The sequence below is a fragment of the Equus quagga genome, chromosome 1 (assembly GCF_021613505.1).
Source record: "Equus quagga isolate Etosha38 chromosome 1, UCLA_HA_Equagga_1.0, whole genome shotgun sequence".
Lineage (NCBI taxonomy): Eukaryota > Metazoa > Chordata > Mammalia > Perissodactyla > Equidae > Equus > Equus quagga.
The window spans coordinates 133,692,498-133,715,132 of NC_060267.1; the positions used below are offsets into that span (position 1 = coordinate 133,692,498).

At 37.3% G+C, this 22,635-nt stretch overlaps 1 protein-coding gene across 5 annotated transcripts in view; it reads left to right on the plus strand.

Moving 5' to 3' along the window:
- Positions 1–22,635, plus strand: part of SFMBT1 (Scm like with four mbt domains 1) — a 133,629-nt gene that overhangs the window by 63,751 nt on the left and 47,243 nt on the right. For all 5 annotated transcript variants that reach the window (XM_046673577.1, XM_046673567.1, XM_046673601.1 and 2 more), the window contains exons 2-3: positions 4,605–4,759; positions 17,243–17,337. In XM_046673577.1, the coding sequence (XP_046529533.1) occupies positions 4,732–4,759; positions 17,243–17,337 (123 nt within the window). In that variant the 5' untranslated portion in view covers positions 4,605–4,731. The remainder of the gene's footprint in view (positions 1–4,604; positions 4,760–17,242; positions 17,338–22,635) is intronic.

Sequence of the window (22,635 nt, forward strand, 5' to 3'; positions counted from 1 at the left end):
AAATTTTAGCATGGCTCATACTGTCTTCAGTATGTCTTATTAGAACCCCATGTAAATATCTATGCTCTCATTTAGTTCACTGAAATATTCTGAGTAAGATGAGCAAGGTCCAGATCAATTAGTTCATGAGAACTTATTTAAATAAATAACTCTTAATGTATTCTGGTCACCACAAGGGAAATTATAATACCAAAATCAATGATAAACTAAATGAAGACAGTAAAACAATTTAATATGAATAGAAAATAAATGAAATAAAAGGAAGTAAATGAAAAGTGAATAAATTTCCATATTCTAAGCTCCTGGATATTTTACTCTTTTTTCCTCACTGCATAAAAAACACTACAGGCTAGCAATAAAGAGAGATGTGACAGATGTTCCCCAGCAAAAGACTTCATCAGTTTATTTCTCATCATTCTATTAAGATGATAAACTAATTGTTCATTGGTTAAAATCTAAGTGAGGTGGTAAGATTGACACAATGGCACAGCCTTAGCTTTCAGCTACATAAGACTTTCATTTCTCCAACCCTTGTTTCTTTGGCTTCGATGCTGCATTTATTATTATTATTATTATTATTATTATTTTGCAGTATGTGGCACTCTGCACAGAATACATTGGTGTGTTCCAAAAGTTTATGGACATAAGCAGTAGATGACACCTCCAAAGCCTAGTGCCCCAACAGATATTTAGCACTCACTGTGTTACACACACCCATAATGAAGTGTGCAGACTTTGTATGTAGAGATGATCCACTAAGTCAGTGCCATAGGAACTTGAATCTGTCAACACTGCGTAACAGTTAACATTAACTCAGCATTTACTATGTAGCCAGCTCTATGCTAAGTGCTCTTCATGGATTATCTCACTTACCTATAGCAGTTATATGAGGTAGGAACAGTACTCATACCCCCTTTTACAAATGATGCCAGTGGCACAAATAAGTCATTTGTAAAAAGTCACATAGCCAAGTAAACAAGGACACAGGATTTTTAAAAGTTACTATAAATTGTCCTTCACTTGCTTTTTACACTCAGCAATGTAGAAAACATTCCCATGTGCTATTATGGATCCACCTAAATTCTTCTAATGATTGTAGGGTATTTCCTTCTATAAGTATATCATAATCTGTGTTGCCGTTTCATTCCCATTTTGTGGACATATAGGCTGTCTCTGGTTTCTAACTGTTGTAGATAATACTACAGCAAATATCATTGCTTATGAAGCCTTCCATACATGTTTTGTGTATGAAATATTCATAAAAGTAGAAATACTGCTCAAAGAGTTTGTCTTTCAAATCTGTATAGATTAAATTATTTACCATTAAATAGCTCCAGAAAGGTGATACTAAATACTCTCAAGTTCTCCCGTTCTTCCACTTCCTTACCAACACTGGATATTTTTAGTTTAAAAAATTTTACCCATCTGAAAGGTGAAAAATATAGTAAATAATTAAAAATTCTTATTTTCCTCACTACTAATGAAATTGAGCACATTTTTATGTGTTAACTCTGATTTTTTAAAATGTGGATTAATTGTATATTTTGCTCATTTTTTGTTTCTTTTTTTTCTTGTTGAATTACAGGAGCTTGTACATATATGGAAATTAACCCATTATCTTATATGTTGGGAATTTTTATTTTCACCCATCTCGTTTGGCTTTGAGTTTTGTTTATGCTGTCCTTTGCCATGTAGAAATTTTATACTTTTACATTGTCTTTGCTGACATTCCTTTATGATTTCTCTATTTGGGTCCAGAGTGATCTTTTTTTTTTTCGGTGAGGAAGATTCTCTCTGAGCTAACATCCATTGCCCTGAGCTAACATCAAGATTAGCCCTGAGCTAACAGCTGTCCCACTCTTCCTCTACTTTGTACATGAGATACCTCCACAGTTTGGCAGATGAGTGGAGTAGGTCCGGACCTGGGATCCAAACCCACGAACCTGGGCCACCGAAGTGGAGTGTGTGGAACTTTAACCACTTGGCCACAGGGCTGGCCCCCACAGTGATCTTTTTTTTTTTTTTTTTTTAAAATTTTTTTTTTTTCCTTTTTCTCCCCAAAGCCCCCCGGTACATAGTTGTATATTCTTCGTTGTGGGTCCTTCCAGTTGTGGCATGTGGGACGCTGCCTCAGCGTGGTTTGATGAGCAGTGCCATGTCCGCACCCAGGATTCGAACCAACGAAACACTGGGCCGCCTGCAGTGGAGCACGTGAACTTAACCACTCGGCCATGGGGCCAGCCCCTACAGTGATCTTTTTTAAAACACAGATTTAATCATTTCCTTTCTCTGCTTAAAAAAACTCTTGGCTACTTCCCTTTGAGAGTCAGTATAGTAGAGTGTTTGAAAACATGGAATCTAGACACTTTGCTTGGTTTGAAACCTGGTTCTGCTACTTCCTAACTGTGGGACCCTGGGCAGGTGAAGCACTTGTTCTGTGCCTGTCTCCTCATTATGATGACTCTCACCTTGTGGAGTTGTTGGGGGTATTGCATGGGTTAATATGTTTGTGTGCTTGAAACAGTGCCCAGCACACAGCATATCCTTGATAAATGGTCACTGCTGTTATTCCTTCTCTTCCTGTCCGGTTTTCTTGTGTGCACCTTATGCTGTGGTTCCCATGCTCCAGTCACAGGGGCCTTCTTTCACTTACTTCCCACCTTAGAGCCTTTGTATGTTCTGTTCCCTGGGCCTGGACTACTCTCTCCTTTTTTCCTCTTTAGGCTTAGCTGCTATTTCCCCCTTAGTCTCAGCTTAAATACCATTTTTGTCAGGGACTGTGTCAGTGACGTCTCAGTTTAGGTTAGGTCTGCCATTATATTCTATCTTAGCACCCACTACTTTTCTTTCATAGCACTTTAAATAATTAAAGTTGGATTAATGTGTCTCCTCTCTGTTGAAAATAAACTTCATGAAAGCAGGAACCATGTCTCTCTCGATTGCTTTACCCTCATCCCCTAGAAAACTGGATGGTAATGAGCTGGTGTTTGATAAATATGGGGAGTGAATGAATTAGGCTGTGGAATAGTACAGTTTGAATGTTTTGGGCTTGAGGAGAAAAGTAAACTGAGAGAAGAGAGCATGTTTAGAGGCTTTACATCTCACTACCAAGTTTCTGTTCAGTTCTTATCTGTGAAACCATGGGCTCCAGTGCTTATGTTGTATGATACAATTTGGGATAACTGGCAGTTATGTCAAATGAGATAGCCATAATTTTAAGTTTTTAAGACTTTCTCTATGCTCATTATGAAATGTAATTTTAAAATCTGAAAAAGATCTTCCACTCATTTTATAGTTTAAAACAATTGACATAATAGGTGTTCTCTATAAGATTACATAGTTAGTTATCAGTAGAGCTGGAACTAGAATCTGGGTATCCCTATTACCCATCTGACACTGTTGTACTTTACCTAGCTTATACCTTTTCAAGGAGTATATTAAAATTTAAACTATCTTTTGTTTAGTGTTTAAAGTTTTTTAATGAGAATAGATTGCTGAAGTCTCTAATACACACTCAGAATCTTTTTGAGAGGCGTAGAGTTGCTTGGTTCTGTGGACTGTCACTCTTACAGCTGTGACTCTTGCATGCCCACCCCACTTCACAGTTCTCTGTATTGTTGCCCTTGCAGTTAGTACACAGCAGGCCTTCCTGTAGCAGCTCCTGTTCCCTTTTCATTTACGCTTTCTAACCTATTAGCCACTATAAAGGCAATATCTGAGATTGTTTTACGTGTATGTAAAGCAAGAATAAATAGCAACATGGATGAACCTCAAAGACATACAAAGTAAAAGAAGCCTCATGCAAAAGGCCACATATTGTATTATTCCATTTATGTGAAATGTCCAGAAAAGGCAAAATCTCTAGAGACAGAAAGCAGGTTAGTGGTTGCCTCAGACTAGGGCTGGAACGGGAAGGAACTACAAATGGGAAAAAATTCTGTTTGGCATGATGGAAATCCAATCTAAAATTGGATTATAGTGATAGTTTACACAACTCTGTAAGTTTACTAAAAATTATTGGATTGGGCACTTAAAATGGGAAATTTTGGCATGTGAATTATATTACAATAAAGCCATTTTAAGGAAAGAATAAATGGATTCAGAGTTTATTTTGGAGGGGTTCTCTTTATAAGTGTAATTGTAGACTAATATAGTTGATACTTTTTGGTTCTGCGTAATATTCTAGATAAATAGAGTGGAAACCTAGATAAAGTAATATACTGTATCATGAATCTTATTCATTGGGTGAGACAGCATTGAAAGCTAACTTCTTTCCCCCAGGGATTCATTAGGAATTGGAGTTTTTGTGGATAGGAATCATAGTGTTAGGTATTATAATCTAAGTTTAAAGAGTAGTGATTCATACACGTTAGTTTTTTGTGATTTTTAGCTGTGTTCTCAAGATTTTGATAGCATGCTCTGTACACACTCACACACACACACTCTCTCTTCAAAATTAGAAAAGGTGTCAGTTTTCTCTAATCCCATCTATTTTGACAGTGTGTTTTTGTTTTCTCTGCTCTCAGCTCACTAGAATGCCATGTCTTATGAATGAGTAAACACACTTGAGCTTAAGGTTGTTGATCTGTCCTTGATTTTTTCAGCACTTCCGTTTGGACCCTTGGATGCCCATTAAACAGATGCTTGAGACCTGCAAGTAACCTTCAGATCATAGCAGAACCATAAGGCCAGTCCTTTGTGTGGGGAGGAGATAACCCATGTGCTGTGGAAATGAACGGGGAGCAGCAGCTTGATGCAGGTAGGTACTGGTTTTGCCAAGCAGAATTTCTTCTTTGGAGTGCAGAATATATTTCTTTCTGGTGTTATATTGTCTGACTTGTCTTTCTGCTGCTAAGTGGGAAGCTCTTTGAAGACATGAGTTATCTTTCTCTGTTCCTGGCCGAGACCTTGGCACGAGGGGGTACTCATAATGTTTGCTAAAAAAAGGAATAACTTTTATGGACAGATTTCTTTTTTTAAAAAAAAATAACATTTTAATTTTGATAGTTACTTTAGAGTTATTTTGAAATAATTATAGATTCATAGGAAGTTGCAAAGATAATACTGACAGGTTCCATATACCCTTCACCCAGTTTCTGCCATTAGTTTTATCTCATTACATTTTACAATGTAAAAGCCAGGAAATTGACATATGTATAAAGTGTATGTAGTTGCATGTCATTTTATCACATGGATTCCTGTAACCACCACCTCAGTCAGTATACAGAACTAGTCCATCATTGCAAAGAGCTCCTTTTTACTACTCCTTCATAGTTACACCTACCCCTCTTTTGCCTAGCTTTCCCTAACCCCAGACAGCCATCCATCTCTATAATTTTGTCATTTCAAGAGTGTTACATAAATAGAATCACACAGTATGTTCCTTTTTGAGATTGGTTTTTTTCACTCAAAATAATGCCCTTTAAGATGCCTTCAAATTCTTGCATATGTCAATAGTTTGTTCCCTTTTATTGCTGAGTAGTATTCCATGGATGTACTACAGTTCAGTTAACCATTCATCTATTGTAGTAAATTTTGCTTGCTTCTAGTTTTTTTTTCCCCCTCCCCAAAGCCCCAGTACATAGTTGTATATTCTAGTTGCAGTCCTTCTAGTTCTTCTGTGTGAGCCACTGCCACAGCGTGGCTCCTGATGGATGAGTGGTGTGGTTCTGCTCCTAGGAACTGAATCCAGGCTGCTGAAGCAGAGCACGCCAAACTTTAACCACTAGGCCATCAGGGCTGGCTCAGTTGCTTCCAGTTTTTGACTGTTACAAATAAAGCTGCTGTAAACAATCATAGACATGAGATTTCATTTTTCTAGGATAAATGGTCAGGAGCACAATTGCTGGATCATATGTTTAATAAAGAAACTGCCAAACTACTTTCCAGAGTGGCTGTTCCATTTTACGCGCTCACCAGCAGTGTACAAGGGATCTAGTTTCTTCACATCCTCTACATCAGTTGGTATTGTCACTATATTTATTTAACTCACTCTGATTGGTGTGTAATGAGAGTTTGTCCTGGTCTTAATTTGCATTTCCCCAATGGCTGGTGATGTTGAACAGGTGCTTACTTGCCATCCCTATGTCCTCTTCAATACAATGTCTTCCATGTCTTTGGCTCATTTAGTAATTATATTATTTTCTTTTTAATTAATAATGATTTTTTTTACCATTGAAGTTTTTTAAGAACAACTTTATTGAGGTACTTTTCTTTTTTTGAGATAGAATTCACATACCATAAAATTCGCCCCTTAGAGTACACAATTTAGTGGTTTTTAGTATGTTTGCAAAGTTGTGTGACCATCACTATTACCTAATTCCAGAACATTTTCATCACTCCCAAAAGGAAACTATTAGCAGTCCTTTCTTGCTCCATCCAGCTCTGGCAACCACTAATCTACTTTCTGTCTCTAGGGATTTACCTATTCTGCTTTCTTTTGGTTAATGTTTGCATGATATATCTTTTTCATTCTTTTACTTTCAGCCTACCTATATCATTATATTTGAAGTAAACTTCGTTACAGTACATAATCATTTAAAAGAATTTCAGCCTTATAACTGGTGTATTTAGACCATTTACACTTAATGTAATTATTGATAAGGCTCAAGTGTGCTATTTTCGTCATTAGTTTTCCCTGTTTTTTGTTTTTTTTTTTTCCCCCTGCCCTCCTCTGGGTTATTTAAACAATATTTTAGAATTCTGTTTTGATTTGTCTATAGTGTTTTTGAGTATCTCTCTTTATATAGCTTTTTAGTGGTTGCTCTAGGTATTACATTATATATGCATAACTTTTCAGTCTGCTCATGTCATCATTTTATTAGTTTGAGTGAAGTGTAGAACTTTGCTTACTTTTATCTCTTTATCTTATTTATAATACAGTTGTCTTAAATATTTCCTCTACATACTTTGAGAACCACATCACTCATTGTTAACGTTTTTCCTTCAGCTTTTAAACATAATTTAGAAAACTCAGGAGGAGAAGAAAAATGTATTCTATTTTCAGTATTTTTACTCTTTCCTTTGTCCTTTGTTCCTTCCTGATTTTCCAAGATTCCTTCTGTCGTTTCATTTCTATTTATAGAATTTCCTTTAGCCATTTTTTTAGGATAGGTCTGCTGGTGGTAAAATTTCTTAGTTGCCCTTCATCTGTGTCTTGATTTCCCCATTCATTATTGAAGGATATTTTTGCTAGATACAGAATTCTGAGTAGAAAGTTTTTTTCTTTCATCTCTTGAAAAGTATTGTGCCTTCTGACCTCTCTGGTGCCTGATGAGAAAACTGCTGTCATTGGAATCCCCTCTTCCTCCAACCCTCTCAAGGGAGGTATTGTTTCTCTTGCCGCTTTCAAGACTTTCTTTGCCTTTAGTTTTCAGAAGTTTGACTCTGGTGTATCTTTGCACAGATTTCGTTGAGTTTATCTTGTTTGGGGTTTTCTTAGCTTCTTGAATCCATAGACTTATGTCTTTTGCAAAATTTTCAGCCATTATTTCTTCAAGTACTTTTTCAGTCCTGTTCTCTGTCTTTTCTCTGGGACTCTGCTGACACCACCGTTAGATCTTTTGTTATTGTTCCACAGCTCAGTGAGGCTTTTTTCATTTTTTTAAAAGATGTTTTCTATCTGTTGTTTAAATTGGGTGTTTTCTATTGCTCTTTCTTCAACTTTAGTAATTCTTTTCTCTGTCCTACCCATTCTGCTGTAGAACTTATCCATGGAGGGTTTTGGGGGGTTTTTTGGTTATTGTATTTTCAATTCTAAAATTTTCTATTTTGAACTGGGAAGGGATGAAGGATGGGAATAGCTCCAACTTAAAATGCCACAACACCACTGTTCTAACAAAGGTTCAGTAGCTTGTCTTGAATAGAGCTTTTCAGTTTGTTCGTGCCTTCATTTAATTTCAGAACATTGAAGTGGTTGATTTTCATCATTTAGCCAGTATTTTGCAGCTTTTCTGGAAGAGTGGAGTCACTGAGGTGTACTCTGTCATTTAGGAAGTCGATTTGTTTTATTTTAAATATTATTAACTTAGGGATGTAAAAATATTATGTGTATGTATTTGATGACTTTGAATCTGTTGCTGTCATCATTCATTTGATCATCAAATTGCCCCATTCTAGAGCAGTGAGAGTTCTTTCATATTGGTTCCTGTGTTCTTTTGATGTAATATCATGTATCTTTGACAGTTCTAATCCTTGCTTTCTGATCTGGAAACATTCCCTGGTACCTTGTGCACATTTTCTGTCCCAAACTTGCAATCTGCCATTTCTCTGAGTAGCACTTTTTTTTTAATGATATTTAGAGACCACTTTCTGGGTGCTGGGGTGCTCACTGATACTAGGTTATCGTTTTCTTCTAGGTCTTCTCCATAGACATAGCTAACAAATACACATCTTTTGAAGAGAAAAGAAAATCAGATGGCTTTGTCTGGTATTCACAATTTTAATTTAAATTTACAAGGGTTTTACTAATTTGATTCTATGCTCGTGTGTCTTTTCTTTTGGAAATATGTTGTTTTGTAATTATGTTAATATCATCATGACTTATTGTTTCTATCCTACAATATTTATATAATTTTTTCAAAATAACAATGCCAGTATTCTAAGTATCAACAGGATAACAGTGTGCAGTTTAAGACCTTTCTGGTTTTTGCCTTTAAATATATTCCACTGGGGTTTGCAGTCAAAATATTTTAATATGACTTAAAGGAATTCCGTTTTCTTTATGCTTTTTCCACCAACAGTTAGGCAATTTGTTTCAGTTCATTTTTAATTTTTAGAATTTTTCTTTTGATTTAAATATATTTCTAAATTGTATAAAATATCTACAGAGTTACAAAGTCAAAATTATATAACAGCATTCCTACATTCAACCTGATAGTATTCATCCTTTTTATTCTTCTCCATATATATAACTAGTTTTACTACTTTTTATTCTTCTATTCATTTAAAAAATATAAAAAAATGTACATATATATTCATGTTCATATCCTTCTTATACAAAAAGTAGAGATATAATGAAAACTGCTCTGTAGTTTGCTGTTTTACTTAATATATACTAGAGATTATTCCACATCAGTATGTAAAAATCTTTCTCATTTCTTCTTACCACTATATAGTACTGAATGTATACAACATATTTTATTCAGCCAGTTCCTTACCGATAGACATTTGGGTTATTTCCAGTCTTGGTATTACAAATAGTGCTGCATTGAATGGCTTTGTACATATGTCTTTTTGTATTTTTAGCAGCATATCTTTGGGATAGATTCCCAGAAGTGGGAATCTTCTAGGGGAAGTGAGAAACTTGCCAGCTTCTCTTTCATTGGGGTTGTGTCATTATGCTTTACCTGCTTAACTACAGCCTCGCCATAGAGTATGTTGTTAAACTTTGGAATGTTTTCCAAGCTGATATTTCAGTGTAGTTTTAATTTTCATTTCTCTTAAAATGAGTAAATTTGCACATGTTTCCATATGTTTAAAGACCATTTCCATTTCTTTTATTGAGGTTATGATAGTTTACAACCTTGTGAAATTTCAGTTGTACATTATTATTTGTAAGTCATATTATAGGTGCTCCACTTCACCCTTTGTGCCCACCCCCGATCTCCCTTCCCCCTGGTAACCACTAGTCTGTTCTCTTTGTCCACTTGTTTGTTTATCTTCCACATATGAGTGGAGTCATACAGAGTGACTTTCTCTATCTGGCTTATTTCACTTAACATAATACTGTCATAGTCCATCCATGTTGCTGTGAATGGGACGATTTTATCCTTTTTTATGACTGAGTAGTTTCCATTGTATATATACCGTATCTTCTTTATTCATTCATCAGTCGATGGACACTTAGGTTGCTTCCACGTCTTGGCTATTGTGAATAATGCGGCAATGAACATAGGGGTGCATGAGTCTCTTTGAATTGCTGATTTCAAGTTCTTTGGATAGAAACCCAGTAGTGGGATGACTCAGTCATATGGTATTTCTATTTTTAATCTTTTGAGAAGTCTCCATACTGTTTTCCATAGTGGCTGCACCAGTTTGCATTCCCACCAGCGTATGAGGGTTCCTTTTTCTCCACCTCTCCAACATTTGTTATTTTTTGTCTTGGTTATTTTAGCCATTCTAACAGGTGTAAGGTGATATCTTGGTGTAGTTTTGATTTGCATTTCCCTGATGCATAGCGGTGATGAACATCTTTTCATGTCCCTGTTGGCCATCTGTATATCTTCTTGGGAGAGTATCCCCTGCCCATCTTTTGATCGAGTTGTTTGATTTTTTGTTGTTTAGTTGTGTGTGTTCTTTATGTATTATGGAGATTAATCCTTTGTCAGATATATGATTTGCAAATATTTTTTCCCAGTTGGTGGGTTGTGTTTTTGTTTCAATCCTCTTTTCCCTTGCCTTGTAGAAGCTCTTTAGTCTGATGAAGTCCCAGTTGTTTGTTCTTTCTGTTGTTTCCCTTGTCTGAGAAGACATAGTTCTGAACAAATCCTTTTAAGACTGATGTCAAAGAGTGTACTGCCTATATTTTCTTCTAGAAGTCTTATGGTTTCAGGTCTCGGCTTTAGGTCTTTGATCCATTTTGAGTTTATTTTGGTGAATGGTGAAAAAGAATGGTCTATTTTCATTATTTTACATGTGACTGTCCAGTTTTCCCAGCACCATTTATTGAAGAGACTTTCCTTTCCCCATTGTATGTTCTTGTCTGCTTTGTCGAAGATTAGTTGTCCCTAGATGTTTGGTTGTATTTCTGGGTTTTCAGTTCTGTTCCATTGATCTGTGTGCCTCTTTTTGTACCAGTACCATGCTGTTTTGATTACAATAGCTTTGTAGTATATCTTGAAGTCAGGGATTGTGGTGCCTCCAGCTTTGTTATTTTTTCTCAGGATTGCTTTGGCAATTCGAGGTCTTTTGTTACCTGATATGAATTTTAGGATTCTTTGTTCTATTTCTGTGAAGAATGTCATTGGGATTCTGATTGGGATTGCATTGAATCTGTAGGTTGTTTTAGGTAGTATGGACATTTTAACTATGTTTATCCTTCCAATCCTGTGCATGGAATGTCTTTCCATCTCTTTATGTCTTCATCAGTTTCTTTCAGGAAAGTCTTGTGTAGGTCATTCACTTCTTTAGTTAAATTTATTCCCAGGTATGTTATTCTCATGCTGAGATTGTGAATGAGATTGTGTTCTTGAGTTGTCTTTCTGTTAGTTCATTGTTGGCATATAAGTTATGTAAGTTGATTTTGTAGCCTGCAACTTTGCTGTAATTGTTGATTACTGCTAGTAGCTTTCCGAGGATTTTTTTGAGGGTTTTCTATATATAAGATAATGTCGTCTGCAAACAGCAAGTGTTTCACTTCTTCATTGCCATTTGGATTCCTTTTATTTCTTCTTTCCTAACTGCTCTGGCCAAAACCTCCAGTACTGTGTTGAATAAGAGTGGTGAGAGTGGACACGCTTGTCTTGTTCCTGTTCTCATAGGGATGGCTTTCAGTTTTTCCCCATTGACTATGATGTTGGCTGTGGGTTTGTCATATGTGGCCTTTATTATGTTGATGTCCTATCCTTCTATACCCATTTTGTTGTGAGTTTTTATCATAAATGGCTGTTGGATCTTATCGAATGCTTGCTCTGCGTCTATTGAGATGATCATTCGGTTTTTGTTCTTCATTTTGTTAATGTCGTGTATCATATTGATTGACTTGCAGGTGATGCACTACCCCTGTGTTCCTGGTATAAATCCCACTTGATCATGGTGTATGAAATTTTTAATGTGTTGCTGTATTCAATTTGCCAATATTTTGTTAAGGATTATTGCGTCTGTGTTCATCAGTGATATTGGCCTGTAGTTTTCCTTCTTTGTGTTGTCCTTGTCTGGTTTTGGGATCAGGGTGATGTTGGCTTCATAGAATGTGTTAGGAAGTGCTCCATCTTCCTTAATTTTCTGGAATAGTTTGAGAAGGATAGTCTTAAATCTTCTTTGAATGTTTGGTAGAATTCTCCAGAGATGGGATCTGGTCCTGGACTTTTATTTTGGGGAAAGTTTTTGATTACTGTTTCAATCTCTTTACTTGTGATTGGTCCATTTAGATTCTCTGTTTCTTCTTGGTTCACTTTTGAGAGGTTGTAAAAGCCTAAGAATTTATCTGTTTCTTCTAGGTTGTCCAATTTGTTGGCATATAGTTTTCTGTGTTATTCATTGTAATTTCTTCTCTTTCATTTCTGATTTTATTTATTTGAATCTTCTCTCTTTTTTCTTTTCAGATTTTTTTTCCTCTTTCTCCCCGAAGCCCCCAGTACATAGTTGTGTATTTTTTTAGTTGTGGGTCCTTCTAGTTGTGTCATGTGGGATGCCGCCTCAGCGTGGCTTGATGAGCAGTGCCATGTCCACGCCCAGGATCTGAACCAGCGAAACCCTTGGTGCCCCCAAAGCAGAGCATGCGAACTTAACCACTCAGCCATGGGGCTGGCCCCTCTCTCTTTTTTCCTTAGTGAGCCTGGCTAAGAGTTTGTCAATTTTGTTTCTTTTCTCAAAGAAGCAGCTCTTGTTTCATTGATCCTTTCTACTGTCTTTTTTGTTTCGATTTCATTTATTTCTGCTCTTTTGTTATTTCCCTCCTTCCACTGACTTTGGGCTTTGTTCTTCTTTTTCTAATTCTGTTAGGTGTAGTTTGAGATTGATTGAGGTGAGCCTGTATTGCAATGAATTTCCCTCTTAGGACTGCTTTTGCTGTATCCCAAGTGAGTTGGTATGGTGTGTTTTCATTTTCATTTGTCTCCAGATAATATGTGATTTCTTCTTTGATTTCTTCAGTGATCCATTGGTTGTTCAGTGGCATGTTATTTGTTTTGTTTTGTTTTTTTTTGAGGAAGATTAGCCCTGAGCTAACTACTGCCAGTCCTCCTCTTTTTGCTGCAGAAGCCTGGCCCTGAGCTAACATCCGTGCCCATCTTCCTGTACTTTTTTTATGTGTGGGATGCTTACTACAGCATGGTGTGCTAAGTGATGCCATGTCCACACCCGCGATCCGAACCAGTGAACCCTAGGCCGCCGAGAAGCAGAATGTGCGAACCTAACTGCTGCGCCACCAGGCTGGCCCCAGTAGCATGTTGTTTAATCCCCACATCTTTGCCCCTTTCCCAGCTTTATTCTTATAATTGATTTCTAGTTTCATAGCATTATGGTCGGAAAAGATGCTTGATATTATTTCAGTCCTCTTAAATTTATTGAGGCTTGCTTTGTTTCCCACTATATGGTCTATCCTTGAGAATGTTCCATGCACACTTGAGAAGAACATGTAACCTGCTGTTTTTGGATGGAGTGATCTATTAAGTCCATCTGGTGTAGTTTTTCATTTAATTCTACAATTTCCTTGTTGACTTTCTCTCCGGATGATCTGTCCGTTGGTGTTAGTGGAGTGTTGAGGTCCCCTACTGCTGTTGTATTGTTGTTGATGCCTCCTTTTAGTTTTGTTGATAGTTGGTCTACATACTTAGGTGCTCCTGTGTTGGGTGCATATATATTTATAATTGTTATGTCCTCTTGGTTGAGTGTCCCTTTTATCATTATATACTGCCCCTGTTTGTCTCTCTTTACCTGTTTTGCCTTGAAGTCTACTTTGTCTGATAGAAGTATGGCCACAGCTGCTTTCTTATGTTCACTATTAGCTTGGATTATCGTCTTCCATCCCTTCACTCTGAGTCTGTGTTTGTCTTTGGGGCTAAGGTCTGTTTCCTGGCGGCAGCATATTGTTGGGTCTTGTGTTTTTTTGTTGTTTTTTTTTAATATAGATTTTTATTTTTTTTCCTTTTTCTCCCCAAAGCCCCCTGGTACATAGTTGTATAATCTTGGTTGTGGGTCCTTCTAGTTGTGGCATGTGGGATGCTGCCTCAGCGTGGCCTGATGAGCGCCGTACCATGTCCGTACCCAGGATTCGAACCCACGAAACTCTGGGCTGCCTGCAGCAGAGCGCGCAGACTTAACCACTCGGCCACTGGGCCTGCCCCTGGGTCTTGTTTTTTAATCCATCCACCCACTCTGTGTCTTTTGATTCGAGAATTCAATCCATTTAAATTTAGAGTGAATATTGAAATGTGGGGGCCTAATGCTCACATTTTTTTGCTTGTTTTCCATTTCTTCTGTCCTCCATATTACCAGTCCTAGTGTTCATGGACTCCAGATTTTTCTTCATCTCCTTCATTGTGTTTTTCATCTCCAACATTCCTGATTGGTTCTTTTTTATAGTATCAAGATCTTTTGTGACTTAATTCCTCAACTCATTGAGTTATCTATCTGTATTCTCTTTTAATTCATTGAGTTTTTAAATGATAGCTATTTTGAATTCTTTGTCATTTAGCTTATAGATTTCTGTGTCTTCGGGATTGTTTTCTGGGTACTTGTCATTTTCCTTCTGTTCTGGAGATTTCGTGTGTATTTTCATACTACTTGATGGCGTGGATTTGTGTGTCTGCATAGTGATAGAGTTTGGTTACTGCTTCCACTTGCTACCACTGTGGGGAAGGGGCAGGAGCTATGTAATCTGTGCCTACCAGGATCCCTGTCAGCTGTTCCTGACTGAGCCTGGGCCACTCCTTGGGATCGCAGTGGCCCTGTGGGGTCTCCCCTCAACTGTGGGAACAATCAGCTGGGGGCTTTGGGTTGCTGCTGCCTGCTCCCACAGACCCGCCTAGACATTCTCCCTCCTTAGGGACTGTAGTGGTGTTACAGGCTTTTGCCACAGCCGAGAGTTAGTTCACCCAGACTCACAGCTCTGCCATCATCTGGTCCTGCTGGATCTCACTTGCCCCCTCGGGGCTGGAGCAGAGCAATGGGTGTTTAATGCAGTGGGCGGGTAGCTCGCCCATCCATGCCGCTTCTGCTCCTACGTTGCCCAGCCTTTGCGCTTGGTGGGTGGGGCCTCCCTTCCGAGGTTGAGTCCAGGTCACTCCCTGGGGCTGCAGTGGGACTGGATTTTCCCACCGGTCCACAGAGCAATCACAGGGGGCTTAGCGCTCTAGTCACCTGTTTCCATAGTTGAGCTAATGCACACGCCCACCCTCAGGGCTGCGGCAGTGCTGTGAGTGCATCAGCCAGGAGAAAGTCACTTCTAGGTACTGGGCTGTCTGGGGGCCAGAGAGTTCTCACCTATCTCCACCTCCTCCCTGGGGGTAATCCATCCACTTTCTGATGTGTAGTAGCATGGGTCTCTCATGTGTCCTGAGGTGCTGTGTGAGTATCCTCCATTGATCAATGAATGTCCATTTAGTTGTAGTTCAGAGGGGGAGAGACAAAGAAAACCACTCGCTCCACCATGTTGCTGACGTCGCTCTGCATTTCTTTTTGATAAATTCTCTTTTCATACATTTTGCTCATTTTTTCTGTCAGATTATTAGTCTTGTTCTCAGTTTTTAGTAGTTTTTAATGCATGAGAGACTTTAGTCCTTTAATTCACTAATTTTATTGTTTTTGTTTATTTTTATTTTTTTTTTTACTATTCTTTTTTGTTTTTTTGCTGAGGAAGATTTGCCCTGAACTAACATCTGTCCCAGTCTTCCTATATTTTGGATGTGGGCTGCTGCCACAGCATGGCTGATGAGTGGTGTAGGTCTGTGCCTGGGATCCAAACCTATCAACCCAGGCTCCCAAAGCAGAGTGCGCCACACTTAACCACTACTCCATGAGGCTGGCCCCTATTTATTATTTTTAAATTATCATGCTGTTTGAGGGATGAGGGTCCTTGCTAAGGAACATGAATGTCTAGCCTTGTTTTGTTTTAGTAATGGAAATTGACGTTCTCCTGGCCCATACTTTTAGGATACTCCTAATGTAGTCTTTGTTGGCTTGTTGTATTTCTAATGAAAATTTTCAAATACATAAAAGCAAATGGAAGGCAGTATAACAAATGCCCCTGTACCTACTGTGAAGAATTGATAAACATTAACCTTGTTCAAAATTTGTTTCCACTTTTTAAGTTGTGATAAAATATCCATAATATAAAGTTGACCATTTTAACAATTTTTAAGTGTGCTGTTCAGTGGTGTTAAGTACATTCACATTAATGTGCACCTATCACCATAGTCCATCTCCAGAAATTTTTCATCTTCCCAATCTGAGACTCCATACCCATTAAACAGTGACTCCCCGTTCCCCTCTCCCCTTCCAATCCTTGGGAACCACCATTCTTCTTTTTGTCTCTATGAATTTGACTACTTTAACCACCTCATATGAGTGGAATCATACAATATTTAACCTTTTATGACTGGCTTATTTGACTTAGCGTAGTATCCTGAAGGTTCATCTATGTTGTAGCATGTGTCAGAATTTCCTTCCTTTTTTAAGGTTGAATAATATTCCACTGTATATACCCCAGTTTGTTTATCCGTTCATCTGTTAAATGGACACTTGGGTTACTTCTACCTTTTGGCTATTTTGAATATTGCTTCCATGAACTTTCATGTACAAATATCTCTTTGAGCTCCTGCTCAAAGAAAGAGAATGGCAAGAAGCTCAGTGTCACTTGAGCGCAGTGAGCAAACAAGAGGCTGGTTGGGGATGAAGTAGCAGGGTAGGTAGCCAGAGGTCAGATCCTGTAGGGCCTTTACAGTCTCCCAAAGATTTTAGATTTTATTATAAGTGTTATTAAAAGGTGAAAGATATTGTAGTTAGGCCTTGGACTAGAGAGAGCAATAGAAATGGTGGGAAGTATTAGATTTAGGATATGTTTTAAAGGTAGTACCTATAAAATCTTCTGATGGATTGGATGTAAGATGTGAAAGAAAAGGAGGGAAGCAAAGATAACTCCACATTTTTTTGGTTGAGCCAAAATATCGACTAGTGGTATCTTTTACTCAGTTGGAGAATACTAAGGAAGAATCAGGTTGGAAATTTAAGTTTTAAATGCCTACTAAGTGTGTCAAGTATTTGGCATTAGATACTAAATTATGGTCCAAAGTGATTGTAATAGTTACACTCTCGCCAGCTCTATATGGTCTATTTGGGTGAATCCGAGATAGATCCCAGCAGGAGATGGCATGTCACGCTTCTGTGCTGTTTAGATTCATTGACAGTCAATGCACTAAGGGAGTCTACCATTTAAAAAGAATGCAGTTGTTTTATGTGTAAAATCAATTAACTTTTGTGAAGTAAGTTGTAAAGTTAGATTTACTCAGTTTATGTTTTTGTACCTTGAGTTTTCTTTAATTGGGGATCACCTGTTTTTGTTGTGTTTTGTTTTTAATTCCAGATGCTGGATCTGGTATGGAAGAAGTGGAATTAAGCTGGGAAGATTATCTAGAAGAGACAGGGTCCACAGCAGTTCCCTATGGGTCTTTTAAACACGTAAGCAGTAACTATATTTGCTTTACTGACTATATCTCTTTCCTTTGACTCACTGCACTATCATTAAAGAGTTAAGAGTTATTTTAAGTTGGATGACTTGAAAGAATTTGAGTGCTTTTTCTTTTTTAAAAAAATTTTTTTTCTTTAAAGCTTGGCACCTGAGCTAACAATTGTTGCCAGTCTTCTTTTTTTTTGTTCTTCTCCCCAAAGCCCCCCAGTACATAGTTGTAGATTCTAGTTGTGAGTGCCTCTGGCTGTACTATGTAGACACCACCACACTGTGGCCTGATGAGTGGTGCCATGTCTGTGCCCAAGATCCAAACTGGCAAAACCCTGGGCCGCCGAAGCAGAGTGCGCAAACTTAACCACTTGGCCACGGGGCCGGCCCTTGAGTGCTTTTTTCTTTTTCCCTCCTCCTGCCACCCTCATTAAGAAAACTTGACGGAGTCTGAAAATCTTGTTTGGTTTTGTGTATTTTCTGCCACTCAATGAGGACTTGTCTTTTTGACTGGTCACGAATATTCCTCTATTTATGTCAAAAAACCTTCTCATAAATTGAAGAAAATGGTTTATTTTCTTGTACTTTACTTTATAGAATTTTATAACTGTTGATTTGCTCCTTGAAAATAATTTCAGTATCATTTGCTTTCTCTCACATTGAGCAGAAACATGTGTAATGTCATTACAGTGGGTCATATTAGTGGCCTGTGCAGCATAATTTTATGCCCTAACAACCCAGTTTGCCTTATAAGTGGAGAACATATTTGCCCTATGTAATACCTTTAGAGTGTAAGAAAGTACTCCAAATTTTATTAATTTATATTTAGACCTATATTTAGTTTTTTAACCTGTTCACCCCAAACTCCCTTTTAAAGCACAAGAAATTATTGATTCCAAAACTGCTTATTTAATGTTGGTCTTAGTTTCCTCAGGCTGCCATAACAAAGTACGATAGACTAGATGGCTTAAACAACAGAAGTTTCTTTTCTCACAGTTCTAGAGACTGGAAGTCTGAGTTTAGGGTGCCAGCATGGTCGGTTTCTGGTGAGGGCTGTCTTCTGGGTTTGTACATGGCTGCCTTCTTGCTGTGTCCTCACATGGCAGAGAGTGAGAGAGCAGGCTCTTTGCTGTTTCTTTTTATAAGAACACTAATCCTGTTGGATCAGGGCTCCACCATTATGGCTTCATTTGACCTTTACCACCTCCATAAAGGCCTTATTTCCAAATACAGTCACGTTGGGTGTTAAGGTTTCAACATACGAATTTTGGAGGAACACAATTCAGTCCATAACAATGTTTGGCAGGGCATAATTCCTTCATTCTAGGATTTGTGAAGACAGTAACACTCACTCTATGATTTTGTCTATTGTTTTGTCAAGTTGATCCATATTCTTTTAGGTGTCATTATAAGCTAAAGAGTCCTGCTATTTTAATTTTTCCTCATGTAAAAACTCAGCGATGGGGCTGGCCAGTGGCACAGCTGTTAAGTTTGCATGTTCTACTTTGACCGCCCGGGGTTTGCTGGTTTGGATCCCAGATGTGGACATGGCACTGCTTGGCAAGCCATGCTGTGGTAGGCGTCCCACATATAAAGTAGAGGAAAATGGGCACAGATGTTAGCTCAGGGCCAGTCTTCCTCAGCAAAAAGAGGAGGATTGGCAGCAGATGTTAGCTCGGGACTAATCTTCCTCAAAAAAACAAAAAGCGAAAAACTCAGTGATAATAGTTGTCCTTTTAAAGTATTTTTTAGTTCATTTCTATCTCACTTAAGTGTTGAGAATTGTATATTTTAGGTAAGGATTTCATTTCATATTGCATTAGACCTGATTAGATTAGACCTGAAATAATAAGTATTCTAGAAGAGAATATAGGCAGTACACTCTTTGACATCAGTATCAGAAGGATCTTTTTGGACACCATAACTCCTCAGACAAGAGAAACCATAGAAAGAATAAACAAATGGAACTTCATCAAACTAAAGAGCTTCTTCAAGGCAAGGGAAAACAGGATTGAAACAAAAAAACAACCCACTAGTTGGGAAAAAATATTTACGAGTTATTTATCCAACAAAGGGTTAATCTCCATAATATATAAAGAACTCACACAGCTCAACAACAAAAAATCAAACAACTCGATCAAAAAATGGGTAGGGGACATGAACAGACATTTCTCCGAAGAAGATATACGGATGGCCAACAGACACATGAAAAGATGCTCATCATCACTAATCATCAGGGAAATGCAAATCAGAACTACACTAAGATATCACCTTATACCTGCCAGAATGACAAAAATAACCAAAACAAAAAGTGACAAATGTTGGAGAGATTGTGCAGAAAAAGGAACCCTCATATACTGTTGGTGGGAATGCAAACTGATGCAGCCACTATGGAAAACAGTATGGAAATTTCTCGAAAAATTAAAAATAGAAATACTATATGACCCAGCCATCCTGCTGCTGGGTATCTATCCAAAGAACTTGAAATTGGCAATTCCGAAAGTCCCATGCACCCCTATGTTCATTGCAGCATTATTTACAATAGCCAAGATGTGGAAGCAACCTAAGTGCCCATCAACTGATGATTGGATAAAGAAGATGTGGTGTGTGTATATATATATATATATACAATGCAATACTACTCAGTCATAAAAAAGGATAAAATCGTCTCATTCACAACAACATGGATGGACCTTGAGGGTATTATGTTAAGTGAAATAAGCCAGTTAGAGAAAGACGAACTCTGTATGACTCCACTCATAGATGGAAGTTAAACATATAGACAAAGAGAACAGATTGGTGGTTACCAGGGGAAAGGGGAGGTGGGGGAAGGGCACAAAGGGTGAAGTAGTGCACCTACAACATGACTGACAATAATGTACAACTGAAATTTCACAAGGTTGTAAACTATCATAATCTTAATAAAAAGTTAAAAAAAATATAGAAAAATCCCTGACTTTTTAAAGGAAAAATATTGATGAATCAGACTACATTAAAATGGAGAACTTCTGTTCATCAAATGACACCATCAAGAAAGTGAGAAGATATTTGTAATACAAGTAATTGACAAATCACTGAAATATAGACTCAATAAAAAATTGGAAGAAACTTAGGCATTTCCCAAAAGAAGAAATCTAAATGGGTGGTAAATATAAAGCTTCTCAACTTTATTAAAAATCAGAAAATGCAAATTAAAATCACAAGGAGATACACAATACACCTTTCAAAATGGTTAAAATGAAAAAGACTGAAAATACAAATGTGTTGGTTAGAATGTTGGAACAGAAGGATTTCTCATACAGTACTGGGAGAGTAAATTGGTTCAACCACTTGAGAAAACAGTTTGGCTGTATCTTTTATAGAAATCCATGTAAGTATGCACCAAGAGACATACAAAACTATTTGTATAATCATGGCAGTATTATGTGCAGTATTATGTGTAGTCTTCCAAAACTGCAAACTACCCAAAATGCCTACTACTCTGAGCATAAAATAGATAAGTATGATGCAATACTTTACAGCAGCGAAAAGAAAAACTACTGTTTCATACAACAGCATGAATGAATCTCATTAACAATGTTGGACAAGAGAAGCCCCACACAGAAAAACATTTATACTGTATAATTCCACCAATATAGTGTTAAAACACAGGCAATATTAAACTGTAATGTTATAATTCAGAATAGTGACTTTCAAGAGTACAACAGGGTAGTGATTATTAGAAGGGGGAGGAATTTTTTACACAGAATGTGTGACTCTCCCTCTCTGGCTCTGTCCTTTCTGGGATTCCCCTCACTTTCCAGTGGTTGTGATTGCCACATTGCATTTAGTTGTCATGTCTCCATAGTCTCCTTCACTGTATGACAGTTCCTCATTCTTTCTTTATCTTTCATGGCCTTGACGCTTTTGAAGCACATGTTACATATCACTTATTTTGTAGAACATTCCTCAATTTGAGTTTGATTTTTCTCATGATTAGCTTGAGTATATGCAGATTGGCAAGAATGTCATAGAAATGATGTTGTGCTTTTCTTATATGATATCAAGGGTATATGATATTGATGTTTTAGGACTGGCAATGTTAACTTTGATTAGTTAGTTAAGGTGGTGTCTGCCAGGTTTCTTCAATCAAATGTTGCTGTTTTTCCTTTTGCAATTAATAAGAATCTTGAGGGTAGAACCTTTGATATTAGGCAAATATAGTCATTGTAGTCATTTTAGCATCAACCCATGATTCTTGCCTGAAGTGTTTATTTCTGTGGTGTTTGTCTAATGGTGATTTTCTACTTTCATCATTTTTCTCTGTATTAATTGATTTTCTACTCTAAGTAAGGTATGTCTCCTCTTCTCTGTTAATTATTTATAACAGTATGGATTCATGGACATTTAATTAAATCTGTGGGTTATAATCTATTACTCTCATTATTCATTTTATTGCTCAAATTGTTTCAAATGTGACCATTGGGAGATCCTTCTAGTTGGATCCTTTGTCCTTTCAACATGCCCCCATCATTTTTGAAGCATTTCCTTACTTTCTGGCATCACAAGATATTCATTGCTCTTACTGTGTTTTCCCTACCTGAGAATTGGGATCAATCGTTTCTTTATGGATCTCTTGTTCTTTTTTATTGTAGGATGGTATTTAGAAATCAAGATTTAGATGCTAAATTTTCTTATTACTACCGAGTATCCTTGCTTCTAGTCCTTGTCAATTCACAGAGTTAGGAAATATATGTATATTACCACATACATGCGTACATATCTCTATTTTGTTCTGTATCTCTCCGTCTGTCTGTCTGTAATTGTGACCTCATTCTGATACCTCCAATTCCAGTTGAACACCACAAGGTTCATTCTTGTGTTTCCCTTTTCTTATTTTTACTTTTCTCCCACAGTGAGAAACCTGGCTGTCATTATCCACAATATATTTATTTAATCTTAGAGTACACGTACAGTAGTTCCAGAATTGCTAACCTATACCGTTGTGACCATATAATTTATCATCTAAATTAGGATACTTTTGAGAGAGAAAAGAAGCATTATTAATTACTACTCAAGGGTAACAGGTATTAAATGTAGACGGTTTTAGGGAGACTGGGAGATATAGCTCCCTACACATGGAACATATTATACTAATTTATTATCATTATAACTTATTTTTGTCCTTTCCCTTTTCTGGCTTCATAAATTTTCTTTTGAATGATGTAGAAATTACTCTTGAAAACTTAATGTGTTGAAGGCTGTTAAAATGGTGAACATTTAGTGATTTATGTGCATAGTGGAAAACATTTTTTGTAGAC